Source organism: Cadophora gregata (genome assembly GCF_030347475.1).
Source record: "Cadophora gregata isolate MNR1 chromosome Unknown scaffold_19, whole genome shotgun sequence".
NCBI lineage: Eukaryota > Fungi > Ascomycota > Leotiomycetes > Helotiales > Ploettnerulaceae > Cadophora > Cadophora gregata.
Genome location: NW_026695942.1, coordinates 273,544 through 290,383, shown reverse-complemented (window position 1 = coordinate 290,383; position 16,840 = coordinate 273,544). Strand labels below are relative to the sequence as shown.

At 49.1% G+C, this 16,840-nt stretch overlaps 5 protein-coding genes across 5 annotated transcripts; 3 read left to right on the top strand and 2 right to left on the bottom strand.

Annotated features, from left to right (window-relative positions):
* Positions 1 to 1,248: 1,248 nt before the first annotated feature.
* On the bottom strand, positions 1,249 to 2,333 carry ONS95_007076 (uncharacterized protein). The gene is made up of 3 exons (XM_058500569.1): positions 1,959 to 2,333; positions 1,759 to 1,832; positions 1,249 to 1,702 (listed from the first exon to the last, which is right to left on the bottom strand). The coding sequence occupies exons 1-3, from the start codon at positions 2,233 to 2,235 to the stop codon at positions 1,592 to 1,594; spliced, it is 462 nt and encodes a 153-aa protein (XP_058349385.1). The 5' UTR covers positions 2,236 to 2,333; the 3' UTR covers positions 1,249 to 1,591.
* A 137-nt stretch (positions 2,334 to 2,470) lies between these two features.
* On the top strand, positions 2,471 to 5,921 carry CDC60 (cytosolic leucyl tRNA synthetase; the record flags this gene model as incomplete). The annotated part of the gene is made up of 2 exons (XM_058500568.1): positions 2,471 to 2,545; positions 2,622 to 5,921. 2 exons carry the CDS (start codon positions 2,471 to 2,473, stop codon positions 5,919 to 5,921), a joined length of 3,375 nt encoding a protein of 1,124 aa, XP_058349384.1.
* A 1,888-nt stretch (positions 5,922 to 7,809) lies between these two features.
* Positions 7,810 to 8,556, top strand: ONS95_007074 (uncharacterized protein; the record flags this gene model as incomplete). The annotated part of the gene is made up of 1 exon (XM_058500567.1): positions 7,810 to 8,556. One exon carries the CDS (start codon positions 7,810 to 7,812, stop codon positions 8,554 to 8,556), a length of 747 nt encoding a protein of 248 aa, XP_058349383.1.
* A 314-nt stretch (positions 8,557 to 8,870) lies between these two features.
* ONS95_007073 (uncharacterized protein) lies at positions 8,871 to 10,396 on the bottom strand. Its single transcript, XM_058500566.1, has 3 exons — positions 10,274 to 10,396; positions 9,301 to 10,228; positions 8,871 to 9,215 (listed from the first exon to the last, which is right to left on the bottom strand). The coding sequence occupies exons 1-2, from the start codon at positions 10,327 to 10,329 to the stop codon at positions 9,352 to 9,354; spliced, it is 933 nt and encodes a 310-aa protein (XP_058349382.1). The 5' UTR covers positions 10,330 to 10,396; the 3' UTR covers positions 8,871 to 9,215; positions 9,301 to 9,351.
* Positions 10,397 to 10,513: 117 nt separating this feature from the next.
* ONS95_007072 (uncharacterized protein) lies at positions 10,514 to 16,381 on the top strand. Its single transcript, XM_058500565.1, has 4 exons — positions 10,514 to 11,171; positions 13,002 to 13,767; positions 13,812 to 14,539; positions 14,666 to 16,381. Exons 1-4 carry the CDS (start codon positions 11,153 to 11,155, stop codon positions 16,096 to 16,098), a joined length of 2,946 nt encoding a protein of 981 aa, XP_058349381.1. The 5' UTR covers positions 10,514 to 11,152; the 3' UTR covers positions 16,099 to 16,381.
* Positions 16,382 to 16,840: the final 459 nt, after the last annotated feature.

Sequence of the window (16,840 nt, the reverse complement as noted above, 5' to 3'; positions counted from 1 at the left end):
AGGCTGATGGCTTGGATATGGGGAGATTGAAGGTCGATTGATTGTTTGGGATGGCTGTACGATGAATGATGCAGCGGATGAAGTGGACGAAGCTTGGGGATAAAGTAACCTGGGAGTTGGAAGTTGGAGCTACCCCACAATTCGCTTGTTCCATCGAGATGAGATCCACATGTGGCTCCAGCTTCAACGTCTCAGCCTTCTCTTCTGTGCCAGCCTCATCCAATATCAACATCCGTCGTCAACGGCACTACTAACAAGCTCCGCCCCTTCTGCAACGAATATACACCTCAGACAAGGAATAATACGAAGCTTGAGAATCTCTACAACCATGATAAACGCCGTGCTAGTCTTCAATAACGCAGGACAACCCCGCCTCACGAAATTCTATACACAATTGGCAACTCCATCTCTTCCTCCAAGTAAATCCTCAAATATCTAACACAGCCAGGAAACATCCGTCCAACAACGTCTGATCTCCGAGATCTTTACCCTCGTCTCCCACCGCCCCTCAGGATCCTGCAACTTCCTTCCCCTACCGCCCCTCCTCGCCAGCTCCGGCACCTCCCACACCCCGTCCCATTCCAGCACACCTCACAACGACGTCCCTTCTCTCGTAACCTACCGGCATTACGCAACCTTATACTTCATAATCATCTCGACGTCGACGGAATCGCCTCTTGCGCTGATCGATCTGATACAGGTGTATGTTGAGGCGCTGGATAGACTGTTTGAGAATGTGTGCGAGCTGGATTTGATCTTTAACTTTGAGACGTTGCATGCTACATTGAGTGAGATGGTAGTGGGTGGTGTGGTGGTGGAGACGCAGCTCGAGAAGGTTGTGGAGGGTGTTAAATTGCAGGGGAGGGTTGCGAAGAGGCCGGTTAATGAAAGGGGTGGTGGGATGGGACTTGGGGGGAGTGGGTTTGGTTGGGCGGGGAGGTGAAGTTGAAGAGAGGAGAGGGGTTATTATATCTTGGACGGAGAGCTCTGTCGATCTTGGAATGGGGCAAAGATCAAGTTGAGGTACTGCTATGTGTAGCAGTGGAGTGGGGGAGGAATTGAGAGTGCCTGAAAAAGCACTGTTCCCAGAATGACAGCACTTCGTCGAAGTTTAGAGCGTTTAAAGCATCTGGGGAGGAAGAGCATGATGATGTTAATTTTGGAGGGTTCGGAAAATAAAAGGGGCTACTACTTGCAGATAGTACCCGTCACAGGACAAGGGGTTGGGTAGAGCTCAAGTGCCAGTAGAGTGGTCGGCTTGGAGGTCCGAATATTATACTCAGAAACAATAGTCTAGCGAGCCCTACTATGTCGGAGCGGCGATTCCATTTCTGGTTGCAAACCAGTGACCAGCCTTCCGCTGCCTGTGCATGTACAAGCCCTCTCTTGGACGTTTATGATCCCGTGTTCTGGGAAGGCTATATGCCTTCAATCTTTCGTCTGATTGTGGACAGCCTTGAAACTGTCAAGTATCTTCCTCCACAACAAATGCTCGAACCTTCAAAAGGTATGTTGATACCAACACCAAACGCCTATGCTTCTATGTTGATGCAGATGTCCATCGTAGTCATACACGAACTCCATGATTTTCTCACCTCGCAGTACTCGTAGGCGTAGATATCGTCTCTTCCGAATTCGGTTTCCTCCTCACCTGATCTTTCGTCCATATCGAGTCCGTTAACCCAAAGAACCAAGACCGGATCTACAAACATTAGCACATTCCCCTTGAACACCAATACAGCAGCGCAGTCGACTCACCCCTTCAAAAGGCTTGTGCTCAGGATTCCCCTGTGAATTCCAGTCCAAAAACAATACACCATAAACCGCGATAACTGTTATATAAAATCCATTAGCCCACCATATATCTTTCTTTCTTTCCACTCTTCCTTCTGTCCTTTCCCCATTCAACTTCCGCTTCGAACTCCAAAATCCAAAGTACTCGGAACTGCTTCACATACAAACAATACTCCCCATCTGCGCAACCTTCACGAACTTTGTCCACCTCGGCCTCGCCCACTTTAGTTTCGCCCGCCTCTTGTATTTCCTTTCGAGTCTGAATTGGTGTTTGCGGTCTATCTTTGAGAAGTCCAGGGGCCAGAGACGGGTCGCTTTATAAGGGTTGGTGTAGATATTGAATGGCGGGGTAATTGGGGATTGGGCTGCGCGGAGAATGGAAGTTGGACGAAACATGGTGGTTGTTGTGTGATCTTGGGAGGTGATGGACTCCAAGTTCATGCTTGAGGTCTTAAGTGTAGCTCTGGCTTGCAGCTGGAGCTGTTGAGGCCTTGAATCTAGGGCATAGGTGGCTCATGCAGGTCCGCCCGGCTCTGACCCCACCAAGTCTAAATTTGATGTTTTGGCTGTGAGACGAGCCGAGAGAGGAAGAGTCAACAGGACGGCGAAGGGTGACTCAACAGCAACACAAAACTCGAGACTCCACGCCTGTGAGATCTTCAATACATCTGACATTATGGCGGCCACGGTCGAGAGTACGGCGAAAGCCTTGGAGACTGCGACAATCTCCAAGACCAAAGAATTGAAAGGTGTAAGTACCCCGCCATTTACTCAAGAAGTCATTATTTTTGTCACGAGAGCTTTACTGATGCAGGGAAACTCCACAGACCGAGAAACGAGATACCCTCATTGCCATCGAGAAGAAATACCAGAAGAAGTGGGAGGAAGATGGCGTCTTTCAACCCAATGCTCCCTCCACCGACGAAATACCCCTCCATTCGATTTCCGCCGCCGAAGTACGAGCCCAGCACCCCAAATTCTTCGGCACAATGGCATATCCATATATGAATGGAACTCTCCACGCAGGCCACAGTTTCACAGTCAGTAAAATTGAGTTCACAGCCGGATTTGCGCGCATGCAAGGAAAGCGGGCCTTGTTTCCTCTCGGATTCCATTGCACAGGTATGCCAATCAAGGCGTGTGCCGACAAACTCATCAACGAGGTCAAGCTATTCGGAAAGAACTTTGAGGGATACACAGAGGAGGATGCGGCGGAGGATAAGGCGACTGCGACGGCCACGCCTGCTCCAACTACACACCACGAGGATGTCACCAAGTTCACTGCGAAGAAGGGAAAGGCTGCATCGAAGGTTGTCAAGATGAAGTACCAATTCCAGATTATGCGCGCCTTGGGAATCCCGATGGAGGAAATCCACTTGTTTGCTGACACCAACCACTGGTTGGACTTTTTCCCTCCGTTGTGCAGACGGGATCTTACGAATTTCGGATGCAGAATTGACTGGAGACGCTCATTTGTTACGACTGACGCAAACCCATATTACGATTCCTTCGTCCGGTGGCAGATGAACCGTCTTAGAGAGTTGGAGAAAATCAAATTCGGAAAGAGATACACAATTTACTCCCCCAAGGATGGACAGCCATGTATGGATCACGACCGTAGCGAGGGAGAGGGCGTTGGACCACAAGAATACACGGCATTGATGTTGAAGGTCAAGGAGTGGGCACCTGATGCCGAGAAAGCTCTCAAAGGCAAGATTCCCGACGATTCTAGTGTCTTTTTCGTTCCTGCGACCCTTAGACCCGAAACGATGTACGGCCAGACATGTTGTTTTGTTGGACCAAAGATTACATATGGCGTTTTCAAACTTTCTGAGAAGGAGTACTATATCATCACTGATAGAGCTGCGCGAAATATGGCATATCAAGGAGTGTTCCCTCAGAATGGAGTCTTCGAAAAAGTTGCAGAGGTGGTTGGTTCGGCTTTTGTTGGCACACTCGTCAATGCTCCACTCTCTGTTTACAAGGAGGTCAGAATTCTTCCTATGGACAATGTTCTTCCTACCAAGGGTACAGGAGTGGTTACTTGCGTTCCATCCGACAGCCCTGATGATTTCGCGACCGTCACCGAGCTTGCTAAGAAGGCAGACTACTATGGAATCAAGAAGGAATGGGTCGATTTGGAGATCCTCCCTATCATTGAGACGCCGTCATACGGTAACTTGACTGCTCCATTCTTGGTGAAGAAGCTCAAGATTTCGTCACCAAAGGATACCAAGCAACTTGAGGAGGCCAAGGAACTTGCATACAAGGAAGGCTTTTACCAAGGTATCATGTGCTATGGAGAGTTCAAGGGTGATAAGGTCGAGGTAGCCAAGCCAAAAGTCAGACAACAGCTTTTGGATGCTGGTGATGGATTTGCCTACTCAGAACCAGAGAAGAAGGTTGTCAGCAGATCTGGAGATGATTGCTGCGTTGCCCTTATGGACCAGTGGTACCTTGACTACGGAGAGGCGTCGTGGAGAGCTACTGCCTTGGATTATGTGGACAACAAAGATGGAAAGGGTCTCAACACATACACACAAGAAACCAAGAACGGTTTTGAGGGTGTTCTGAACTGGCTCAACCAATGGGCTTGTGCTAGGACTTACGGTCTTGGTTCAAAGTTGCCCTGGGATCCTCAATTCTTGGTGGAGAGTTTGAGTGACAGTACCATTTATATGGCATACTACACCATCGCTCATTATCTCCATGCCGATATTTTCGGGAAGACTCCTGGATTGGGCGGTGTCAAGCCAGAACAGATGACCGACGAAGTGTGGGATTACGTTTTCGCTCGAAGAGATCTCGGAGATGAAATCCTCAACAGCAAAATCTCGAAGGATGTTCTTGCATCAATGCGCAGAGAATTTGAGTACTGGTACCCCTTGGATCTCCGAGTATCAGGAAAGGATCTCATTCCTAACCATCTTACCTTCTTCCTCTATATCCACATTGCTGTCTTCCCACCTGAATACTGGCCATCAAGCATCCGTGCCAACGGCCACTTGCTCCTCAATGGAGAAAAGATGAGCAAGTCCACAGGAAACTTTATGACACTCGAGGACTTGACCAAAAAGTACGGTGCTGATGCAAGTCGAATTGCCTTGGCCGATGCAGGCGATGGAGTTGCTGATGCAAACTTCGAGGAAGATGTCGCTGACACCACAGTTCTTCGCCTTTTCAACTTGCGCGAATGGTGTGAAGAGCAGGTCAAGGATCAAGACAAGCTCCGAACAGGACCTAAGAATGATTTCTTGGATGCTCTCTTCGATAACGAGATGAACGCCCTTGTTCACGATGCAAAGAAGCACTACGAGGATACCGACTATAAGCTTGCGCTCAAGTCCGCATTCTACGACTTCACCACTGCCCGTGATTTCTATCGTGAAGCCAGTGTTGCAGCAGGAATCAAGATGCACAAAGACCTTGTCTTCAAATTCATCGAGTTACAAGCTCTTCTTCTTGCAGTTATCGCACCCCATTGGTCAGAATACATCTGGCTTGAACTTCTCCACAAACCCACAACCATCCAAAACGCTCTCTACCCAGAGGTCCCCGCTCCCATCGCCTCCCTCACCGCAGCACGCGAATACGTCCGCGCCACATCCTCAAATATCACATCCGCAGAAGCTGCACAGCAAAAGAAGAAGGCAAAGGGCAAGGATATCGGCTATGATCTCAAGAAGCCTAAGAAACTTACCATCTTTGCCGCAGCCAAGTTCCCAGCCTGGCAAGAAAAGTATATTGATCTCGTGCGCGAGGCCTGGAACGCTGAGACCAAGTCCACGAATGACAAGGAGCTCAATGGCAAGATTGCCAAGATGGGTGAAATGAAGAAGGCGATGCCGTTCGTTCAAGCACTCAAGAAGAGACTCATCGCAGGCGAGAAGCCAGATGTCGTTTTCTCCCGTAAGTTGGCCTTCGACGAGGTGGCTATCCTCTTGAACATGGTACCTGGCCTCAAGAAGGCGGCTGGTTTGTCAGTCGTGGATGTTATCCGGGTTCATGAGGGTGGCAAGACTGGTGTTCTTGCTGGGGAGGAGACGAAGCTCGATACACTTCCTCAGAGTGCTGAGAGTGCTGTTCCGGGGGTTCCGACGTTCAATTTTGTGAATGTGGAGCTTTGAGTGAGAGAGTAGTCAGTCCTATGTGCGATTGACTGGCTTGTAAAAATGGCTGGCAATTTCGCAGTTATGAATTGAAAGTCATGAATGATAGAGGATATGTTTTTGACGTGAAATCTAAAAGCGTGCATGAGGGTTTTGTTGATGTTTATTGAGTTCTGTGCGCTCATTCGTCCAGCCCTGCCATTCATTGCACACGGCGACCACGAACCGGGCCGTCCTCAGGGCCGCATGAGGCACAATTCACACCTCTGCTGTCTTGATGGTGCGCATTCGTCCAACCTCCACATTGAAGACCCAATCATTTATTCTCGCAGTAATCGCGAGCCTCAACCTCTTTGCACCATGCACCTGCCCTCTACCCACGCATACAGCGCAGTGCATCTCTGGTAAGGTACCACCTACCCTTCACGATCACGATCGATCTCACACCCTTCCCACCCCAATGCCCCATACCATCCATTCATCATCCCCTCATCCAAGCACATCATACATACCTAGTACCTACACAGTAAAATCCAGTCCATAGGTGGGAATCTCTCATATTTTTCCTGCTTTGCTTACATCTTTTTGCCCCATCCTGTCCCGTCATTCGTCTCGCCTTATTTTTTTTTAAAAAAAAGATACGTCCCGGTTGCGTTGCGATGTTTATCAGTTTGCAAAAACAAGGCACAGCCCCTGTCCGCTTCTCTTCCCTCGCCTCGCTTAACATCCACACCTCGAACTTCCCGGTTCCTTATGCGCCGTGACGCAGTGACCCCTCACCAGCCACCTCATTCTGTTTTTTGCTCCTTTGTCGTTTTGTTCAACTCATCCAGTGGTATGGTGGGATATATATTGGGGCTGGTGAGGAGCGGGAGGGGGACCAATCGGTGGGTGTGAGGTGATGTGGCTGGTGACAGGGATGTGGTGAAGAACTTGGTGGTGACCAAGTTTAACGTCTTGCCTTGGCTTTGCTCTTGCGGGTTGACGAACTTGAGCGATGAGTATTGGGGCAGCTTGGAGCTTGGAGTTTGGAGAGGAGTTCCCGCCGCTGTTTCCGTCAATTTGTCTTGCTATCAGAGGAGTTTGCTCTGCTTTGCCACCTAGTATCAATGGCTACAGCCGTGCTTGCCGACTTGATATCTAGGCTCCTAAGCTGGGCTGATGGCCTCTGGAGCAACATCGAGCTTGTCTCTTCATCCGTTACTGCTGTCAAGCCAGAAACCAGTTAAAGAGACCCCGACTAAAAGGTAGCGGCGGGGTGGCTGAACAGAGCAGGGTTCGTGGAAGCCGGCCAGCATTCAAGCTTTCGCGGTGAGTGAGTGCTCCTCGCTACAGCAGAGCTTGGAAGCTGGCCTGCCCAGTGCCCACCTGTTCTTCAACCCTCGTCAACGGTCAACCACCTCTGCCCTGCTGCCCTGCATATTGCCCTGGTGGGGTAGGTAGGTAGCTATGATGGCATTTGCACGTTTGCCCGCTCTGCATATCCTGTCTTTCTGCCCAGGTTTCTTGGACTGGACTGGATGTCGGGCTCCTAACCAGGGAATGGGGACTGTTTCTCTTTCTGTTTGGTTGGTTTTGGTGTTGGCGTACCTCACGATATTTCTGAGGTGGTGATGGTGGTGATGCCATGTTTTTTTGAACTCCCCTGTCGAGACGAGAGCTGTTTCTTGGTTGGTTGAGGGGTGCTGCGAGAGGATAAGTAGGTGTGTCCCAGCCCTCTTGTTTTGTCTTCTTTTTGTTTTTGTTCTGTATCCAAAGCATTCATACATAAGTATCACCGTCGATATCATCCATCCCTCTTCTTACACTCTCGCTTCTATCGACGTCTCTCATCATCATCATCATCCTCCTCCTCCTCAATCCTCATACTCTCCACCTCAAGAGCCTCCCTCCATACACCGCAAACATGTCACGCTTCACAACCACCAGCATCCTCCTCCTCCTCCTCGCCGCCTCGGGCCTCAACGCCCAAGACAGCACCACCATCTCCCTCACCGACCTCTCAACCACCCTCGTCCTCCCCGCCTGGCCCTACCCCACCACAACAGTCGAAAGCACCACCACCCTCTACAGCGGCATGACCACCACAACCACCACCATCATCCCCTCCTCCTCAGCCTCAGCAAGCGAGAACGCCACCTCAGCCGCCTCCACCACCACAGCAACCGTACAAAGCACATCGACCATCACCGCCCTCCCCACAGGTCCATCCGACGCAACAAGTACAAGCACCAGCCCCGCGCAATCCTCATACATCTCCTCTCTGCAGAACCAGCAATCCAGTATCAACTCTGCTATCTCGGCGAGTTTGAGCGCTACTGCGTCCTCGCTGTCGTCTGTTGTGTCGTCGGTGATTTCGAGTGCTACTTCTGAACTTGCAAGTGCGACGTCTGAGATTGGGGCCGGCGTGACGTCGGATATTGGAAGTGCTGCTACTTCTACCGCTACTGCTACTGCTACAGCTACTGCTACGACGCTGGTTGTTGTGGGAGGTGGAGCGACGCCTTCGACTGGGTTTGGTGGGAATGCGACGAGTACGGCTGAGGGGCCGGCGTTCACTGGGGCGGCGAGTGCGTTGGGGAGGGGGAAGGAGGGGTTGGAGATGAGTGTTTTGGGGTTGTTTGTTTTTGTTGTGGGGGGGTTGGTTATGTAGATGAGTTGAGTGAGTGAGTGAGTGGGAGAAGAGGATGATGATGATTTTGAGGAGAGGTATGCATGAGTGATGAGTTTATGGTTTCATGGTATGAATGAGCTTGGAGTTTTTTTTCCCTTTGGCGGGTTTGGGAGTTTGGTTGCATGTTTGTGTCGAAGCATGGAGTGGATGGGTGGTTCGTTTCTATTAATTACTTAATCTTATAATTGAAAATGATGATATAATATACTCAATGCTCTGATACTTTTTGGTACGTGGAATTGTGACTATTATGTCTTGTCTCTATCATGCTTATGCACTATGCCTCATGGCAACGAAGACAAGAGTCAATAGTCAATGACTTTCTTTTTTATATTTGGGGATTGATGGTGGGTTCCTAAGACGATAATTCTGAGTGGTTGAGAGAGTCCACAAACACAAGAACAGAAAATATGCTTGATATGATCGCATAAAGTGCATTATTATATTGTCTAAGGAATATCTAGCTAAAGCTTACGAATGTATTCAAGACACACTTCAACCATCGTTGGAGTTTTCGGCTGGTTAACGCCGCGAGGGCATCTAAATCTTGAAGAATGTTAGCGATCAGTTCAAAGTGATGCATGCAAATATGATAGAAATTGAACAGTAATCAGACAGCAGTTGGTACTTTTTGAGTCCTCATGGAAATCAGAACAGGTCTGTGAATAAGTGGTATCATCATGTTACTGGGAGAAACGAAGGAAACTAAGTATGCGAACGTACCATTGCATGTGCCCTGATGGATAGTTGGTGAGATGAAGGTCAGGGCGGCCTTCACTCTGTTCTTTTCTTCTTGAAGAACGAGTCAACAGTCTTCTGATTCGAATCATGTTCTAGGCTTCCGATTCCGCCTCTAGTCTTCTTCAAACCAACCAGGTGTTCCTTGCTGTTCACTGCTTTTACCAACAGTGACATGCGGAGGATATGGGATGCAGGATTGGGGCTTTCAGGTATAGCAGGCGGCGGGGTAGATGGATTCTGTGGGAGCTCGGACGTATCCTCCGAGGACTTGGGTTCTGTACCTGGCCCTGTCTTTTCGACAGTCGCAGATACGCCCTTTGCCTCTGGCTTGACTTCCAGGTCCAAGTATCCAGTATTCGACCATCCACCAAGGTGTTCCAGGCCGAAACCATTGCCAGCAGGTTGGATACCCTGAGCAACGGACACCTTGAAAGGATGGAAGCGCCTCAAAATAGCCCGCCACAAATGTGACAAGATGATGCCATGAGCCACAATGGCGACAGTCTTATCATCAGAGACTGTGTGCAGTAACGAGATCAAGTGTATATCGATGAAGGTGTCCGACCGAGCCTTCATCGAGTCCTTACTCTCCACATCCTTGAAGCCAGGATCATGACGATGCGCTTCCTGGTGTGCTGCCTTGCCCGAGCTGTTTCCCTCTTTCGGTCGCTCAATGAACGATTTCCCTTCGTAGAAACCGAAGTCTTGCTCTCTGAGGACTTCCAACTTGGTTGTTTCGGTTGGGGCTGGGGATTGAGCGACGCGAATGGCTTCTGCGGTCTTGAAAGCGCGTTGCAGATCCGACGAAAAGATATGGGAGATCTTCACATCGGTGTTAGCAAGATACGTAGCCAGTCGATTGGCCTGCAGAACGCCGTGGTTCGTGAGCGCAGAATCGGTGACGCCAGCACTACAATTGTTAGCTAGGTCCATCTTCAGGAATTGCGAAGCTTACTAGACTGATGCCACATTGTGAACAGTCTCACCGTGTCGGATTAGAAGAAGCCTCATCCTGCCACCGGGGAAGGATGGGTTGTCGTCGTGTTCAACTGCGAATCATGCTTGATGTGGAAGAATCAGTCGAACGATGGAGAAGAAGATCGCGAAGGAAAGAAAAGTACTTGAGATTTTTAGCGGGGCGCTAAGTATTTAGCGCCATCGCCTTCATGACTTCCAACCTCAGGCTGACGTTGAGACCACATCAAGAGACCACATCAACATCGCATTAACATCGTATCAACATTACATCGACATCACCAATTCTTCGATCGTCTCGAGTAACATCGAGATTTTCCATTGAAAATTGGGAATCACTTAGAAATATCTCTTTATTACTCAAGGACCATTCCTATTATACAATTTCTCAACACACCCCCGACTTTCCTCCCACCAGCTATGACAGCGCGAGTTAAAGTGCTGTCCACGGCATTTGGCAATAAGACGCACTGGTGGTAGCTTGGGAGGGCCACTCACGAAGTCATTGCGCCCGAGATCAAAATGTATACCACTCTTCAAACTATACAAATTGCAGTTGCGCTTCCATGGGCCGACATCGCTTTCATTGCTGGGCTCATGATGCTCTACTCCCGCATCTTGTACTGGATGGAACGCGACGACACGTACCTTTACGTCGAAGAAATTCTCGCTCACTTCTATCTGGTAATCTTGGTGGTATTCTGCGGTATTACCTGGCTTTGGCGTGATATCTTGGCAGATATGCAGCTGGCTTTTGCCCCTTGGATCAAGTATGGTAGTCTTGTGATGCCGGCGATGGCGCATGAGGTTGTGACGAAGTGGGCTATCCTGGATCGTATGGCTCGCTCTGAGCAAATGAATGATCCTATCAAGGTGCAGTATGCCGTTTCAATTATCTTCGTTGCGTTTTGCTGGACGTACCTCACAAATATGGAGTGAAGCGCCTTGTTGATCATTCAACATTGGTCCTAGACCCGCGGAATTCCTCTAGGAGCCTAAACAGAGCCTTTGCAGAGGTCTCCATGGGTAATGTTTGCCAAACATGTTGGACCGAATCTCTCCTGCTGTGGGATTTCTCCACGGCTCTGGTTGTTACTGGAAGAAGTCACGCTCTGACATCTCGCGACACTGAAGAAAAGTTGTTGACAATACCCAAACAGTCTCTCGTTCAAGTCCTTTGGGTATGTAAAAACTTACTGGGTCACCACTGGGCCTGGTACACTCGTGCTCGTTGCTGGTGAAAAGCGTTTTAGGCGAATCTGGAGCAAGTCAGTCTGAATCTTCCAACCAGGCATTCAATCCCCGTTGTGCGCATGGCTGTCTCAGCGTTTCCGTTTTCTTGTTGCATGTGGTTTCTCAAGGGTAGAGACCAAGTAGGGGTTAATTTACTTCTCTCGGGAGGGAATGGCTCAGATCGATGTCCTGGACTTCGACTTCCAACTCTGACCGTCACAGAGTTCTGGCCAACAGTTGGGCGCAAGGAATCCAGAATCATCGTCCGATCCTACTTCGTTTGGCGTGTCGTTATGGAACATATTGCTTCTGCGTCGCTCATCCTCTTGTTTGATTCTATGAAATCCTTGTGTTTGTCTGCTCGTATGTGTTGTGTTGTGTTGTAGTTCGATTCATCTTCATACAGCTGAATTCTGAGTCGTGGCTTGCTGCAGCATGCTTATCGTGCTCGCTAGGAACGCCAAGTTGTAGTCTCTTGTCTTCCTTAGCATGCAATCGTGCTCCTACCATGGCTTTCATCCATTGATGTAAGCTACGAGGGCACAGGCCTTGATTCTGGGTACATGTACTGTCTTTGAACTTCAACGCAGCCGCAACACTTCTTTTCTTCAAAGAGGCACACTTCAATATCATTGCAACTGAATCCTTTTGGCATGATGGCTCTGTTTTATCTGTTCGCGCCAAAATTACATTTCCATAGGCATGTGGTTTGATGCTATTTTCGCTGATGAATCTGCTGTCACTCGTTGTCATATTGCCTTGCCTGCCCTTGCGCTTGGCAAAGCATCCTGTGTTTCCAGACATTCAGCTTATCTCTGTGTTTTGTATGTGAAGTCGTTTCGATATCCACCTACATTGTGATCTGGCATTGGATTCAAAGTTCCCTAGAGGTTGTGGGCGGCGCTTGGACTAGCCTACTTCACCAACATCGCCAGCCTCACCCACTTTCAACGACAACACCACGCAACCCAGTTTCCGCAACACAACAACCACGCCCTACTGCGATTAGCACTCTATTGCATACTTGTCAAGAAGGTACCTAGTATCACTTTCCCAACTTTCTGTGTTTAATTTCCTAAGTAAGTTGCTTTGCCCACTCACTTTCTTGTCATGAGAATTGTCTCGGGCTCAGAGTGACAAGAAGTTCGCCTCGCTTGAGCAACCCATTCAGAGCCACTCAAATCCATACATCAGTTCCAATTCAGCTTCAGACCCGATTCATTTCCGCCCTCTCACTTTCCTTCGAGTTCCTACATCCACTCCCTCACTTCGAAGTGCAAGGACTCATCAAACAATGCCACTGCACTTCACCCTACATGAACTATAGATGAAGGGTTGCAGTCATCATCGTGTACAGTGCTTGCATACATTTACCATCCATTCCCATATCCTAACTGGTCATCACTCGCAACATTCATAGCGCTAACCACGCTTCAAGGTCTTTATTGTTTACTAATTTTAATATCGGCACACAGGTTCATCCATTGCCATCATGGACGGAAATATCGAAACACCGCAGACACCTCCGACTACTGATACAACTATTGACAGCGATGATGAGGACGACAATCAAGAGCCCATGACTTTCAATTTCAATGGCCCACAATCAACAGAAGAAGTCCGTGACCAAGCAGTGCAAGAGTCGGCATCCTTCAATAGAAGATCCCAGTCAGCAGATTCCTCGCAGGATGAAGCTCCTACACAACCAATTTCTTTTAACTTTGGACCCCAACCAGTCGAACGCCCAGCAGCGGATATCATTAATGCCTTCACAGCAGGTTCCAGACGGCCCCAAATGCCTGCTGGAGTTCGCGAACTTGCCGCTGCCATTAACAATAGAAGACGTGCAGCTACTAACAGAGAATATCGTGGAGTCGCCACTGCATATATCGATGAGGATGAACGTGGTACTTATGATCCGATAAAATCACGTAGGACTCCACCATCTCCATTGAGATCAGCAAAGCGGGTCAGGGTTTCCAATGCGGTTAATAAAGATGGAACTCTCAAGCCCAAGAGACCTACCAAGCAGATTGGCTTCCGATATGAAATGCTGGTCAAGTTTAAGTTTCAAAGCAACAAAGCTTTGGACTATCTTCGCACTCTTCCACCTGGTCCATACGAATCTCAGTCCAGCAATGCAGATGAAGAAGATGACTGTTACGATTCTGGATATGGGGGCTCATTCAAACGAAAGAGAGAAGTCAAACGGCCAAGAAGACTTGGTGCCACAGCTACCAGGTTAGTGACTGTATTGATCCGCTCGGTACTTTCTAACTTCGTAGATCCGATGGTCTTACGATTGATGGCCTTATTGAGGGTCACCCTCAACGCCGTGGCTGCAGATGCTGTTTTAGTCAAGGCAACGATGAGTGTACTCTGATTGAGCATCCAGATGAGTATCCATGCGAAGCTTGCGACGACGCTGAAACCGACTGTGTTCTTATCATCTCTCCCGAGTTCAAAAAGTCCTGTCTCCGGTGCAAGGGAAAACGACGAAACTGCTCATACTCCCTTGATGGTGGAAAAGGTGCTGATGCTTGCGATGCTTGCGAAGAAGAAGGCGTTACTTGCTGTGCTGAACCTCTGAGAGAACCCAGCATTACCAGAAGATTCGCCAAACTTCCAGCTCGCGTCAAGGGCAAGCCAACTCCAGCAGCAAAAGTCCCAGTGCGAGAGCGCATGTATGTTGCTTGTAACCAATGTCGGGGTACAGGAAAACAATGCACAAATCGAGGCAAAGCCAATCCGGGACCCTGCTCTAATTGTCGCAAAGCAGGCCACTCTTGCAAGTTCGTTTATCCACCAACACGAATCCCCCAACTTCCAACATCCTCATCCAAGCCCAAGGCCAAGACTCTGTCCTCGTCAAAAGCCTACGTCAAGTCGGACTCGTCAACATCACCTCGCGACCGTATAGGCACACCCCACTCTCCCAACACACTAACAGCGACGATTTACTCGGAGCTTGAAAAGAAGAACACACGCAAGGCGGAGAAGCTCATCGCCAAAGGTCAGCTTCAGTCACCTTCCCATCCACTCTACCAATCTCTCCACGGGCCTAAGAACTCGAAACTCTCCTCCCGATCCTCCAAGAACTTCCTCAAGACCTCCCCCAAGCTAACCGGCCGCACCCTAGGCATCGCACACATCAACATCATCACCTCTTTCTGCCACCCCATAACATTCAACTACGTTCCCGATCCCCTCCTGAAGAATCCCTGCTCCTGGTGCGACAACCCATTCTTCGGACTCTGGGGGCTCGCAAGCACATCCGGCCCACGCAGAGTTGAAGGATTCTATCTACCCAATGGTGGCGGATTTGAAGAATTCTTCAATGGCTTCTCAGAGCTGGGATATAGCAGGAGTGTGATGTGTATTGCGTGCACGTACGCAAGAGTAAGAATCACGCAATGCCCAACTCATCGCCTTCTTGCTCTTGATGTCAAGACCGGTGAATTCGACCTCGACATACTGAATGAGAAGAAGTGGGGACTGGCTCTCCAGGCGTATGAAGATGGTGATATGAAAGGCGCGGAACTCGTTCGGAATGCGAAGTGGTGTAGTGTCTGTCCCGCCACGGCGACGTTCAAGTGCTGTTCCCCGCAGTTCTTCGATGAGAATGGAGAGCCGGTTACGCCTCAGCAGCATGCACAAGGCCATGGACTTGAAGGATGTGGCTTGCTTGTCTGCGAAGACTGTGCTGATTTGATGGGGAAACTCGTTCGTGGAGGCGCGAGGACGGGAGCTAGACAGCTTGATACGATGGTCGCGGAAATTAGAAGGAATAGATGGCGGTATACGGAGGGTGTCAGGGCTGATGCGGAGTTCCTTACTTCGGGCGGGGAGTTGTTGAGGAGGCTTGGGGAGGGGATGGGCGCTAGTGAGGGGAAGGTGGATGATGAGGGGGACTTTAAATTCTCAAAAATGAAGGGAGAAGGTGGGTGGATTGCTAGTGGTGGTAATGGTGGAGGTATGAAGGAAAGGAAGAGAGATGGCTGGATGAATGGAAATGGCAAAGGCAAGCAGGCTGCTCGCATATCAATGGGTGGGATGATCAAAGGAAAGACAACGATGGGTACGGACGAAGGGCTTGATGGAAGCAAGTCGATGAATGGAAGTACAGGACCTCGCAGTGTCTCAACGAGACCATCTTCCTCGACGACCTCATCAACTGGCAGTATTTTCAACATTACCAACGTCAAAAGCGAGCGTAAATTCTGCACCACAGCAAAGTCAAGCCAGAGCACCACCGCATCCAATCGAAACCAGTCATCACAATACGGCAACAACGGCTCCATGCCTCCACCCAGCTCTCGGAGCTCCCACAGCTCCTCATTCACCAACCCTTGGTCATCTACCTCACATTTCGCTTCAAGCTCTTCGAGGGACATGAATGGTGCTGGCTATACCTATGGATACGGAACTAGGAATGAGAATAGAGGCATCAAGCGCGAAAAGGACACGAGGGGCGAGATCATGTTTGGTGGGTTGCTGAAGGAGAGGAAGGAGGATGTTGAGAGGGCTTTTAGAGGTCAGATGGGGTTTATTGATTTGACTGAGGACGACTGAGCTATTAACCTAGGCATGGCCGAAGGCAATGAAAGAAAGGAAGGGAAGGGAATATGTCGGAGTATCTGGACTCAACGAATCGATGCCAAGCATCTCTTCCTCTTAACAGATCGTTCAAAAATTGAGGTACATAGGGTGAGAATGAGGAGCCAAGCGATAGCAGTGGGTGACCTGGCAGCATTTATTTTAGCTAGGAACGAGACGCAGGGAATTAGTCTTTTGCAGCAGGTTCCAAGATGTGTAAGTAGCTACGACAGACAATTCACATCTTTTTATATATACCTTCATCAAAGCGAATTTCAGCCATGAAATACGAAGCATTATATGAGCTCCTTCTTGTGACACAGGAGAACCTCACCCACCATAGCTCAAACATGCAGATAAAGAGTTGAATAACCTTTAACAGCCGGTTTCCCTCCGCTACCTTCGAGGACTCAGATAGAGTCAGTGAACGCAAGTGTCAGGGGGTAAGGTTAAGGGTCGAGTGAAATTGTCAAAGCTTTCCTCACCAAATAATTGTACAAGTGACAGGTATAGGAAAAAATGCTATAAGTGATATTATAATTTTCAAGAACCAGATGTATAAGAGAACTCAATTAGTTTATTCAAACTTAAGTATGTTTAATTATCCCCATGTGTCAAACAAGCTGCAAAAATCACTTATTTTTGCTTCCACGGACTGTAAGCGAGTGCCCGCAGCTTCACAGAGGGCAACGACTATTATTCCGAAGACTAGCGCATA

Bases quoted from the DNA above. Each gene is read 5' to 3' on its own strand.
- ONS95_007076 (XM_058500569.1), bottom strand. From the start codon at position 2,235: ATGAACTTGGAGTCCATCACCTCCCAAGATCACACAACAACCACCATG. The intron at 1,833-1,958 runs GTATGTGAAGCA...TTTATATAACAG, and splicing joins GCAGATGGGGAGTATTGTTT to TTATCGCGGTTTATGGTGTA. The intron at 1,703-1,758 runs GTGAGTCGACTG...TAATGTTTGTAG, and splicing joins AGCACAAGCCTTTTGAAGGG to ATCCGGTCTTGGTTCTTTGG.
- ONS95_007073 (XM_058500566.1), bottom strand. From the start codon at position 10,329: ATGAGGCTTCTTCTAATCCGACACGGTGAGACTGTTCACAATGTGGCA. The intron at 10,229-10,273 runs GTAAGCTTCGCA...TAACAATTGTAG, and splicing joins CACAATGTGGCATCAGTCTA to TGCTGGCGTCACCGATTCTG.
- ONS95_007072 (XM_058500565.1), top strand. The intron at 13,768-13,811 runs GTTAGTGACTGT...CTAACTTCGTAG, and splicing joins CTTGGTGCCACAGCTACCAG to ATCCGATGGTCTTACGATTG. The intron at 14,540-14,665 runs GTCAGCTTCAGT...GCCGCACCCTAG, and splicing joins GGAGAAGCTCATCGCCAAAG to GCATCGCACACATCAACATC.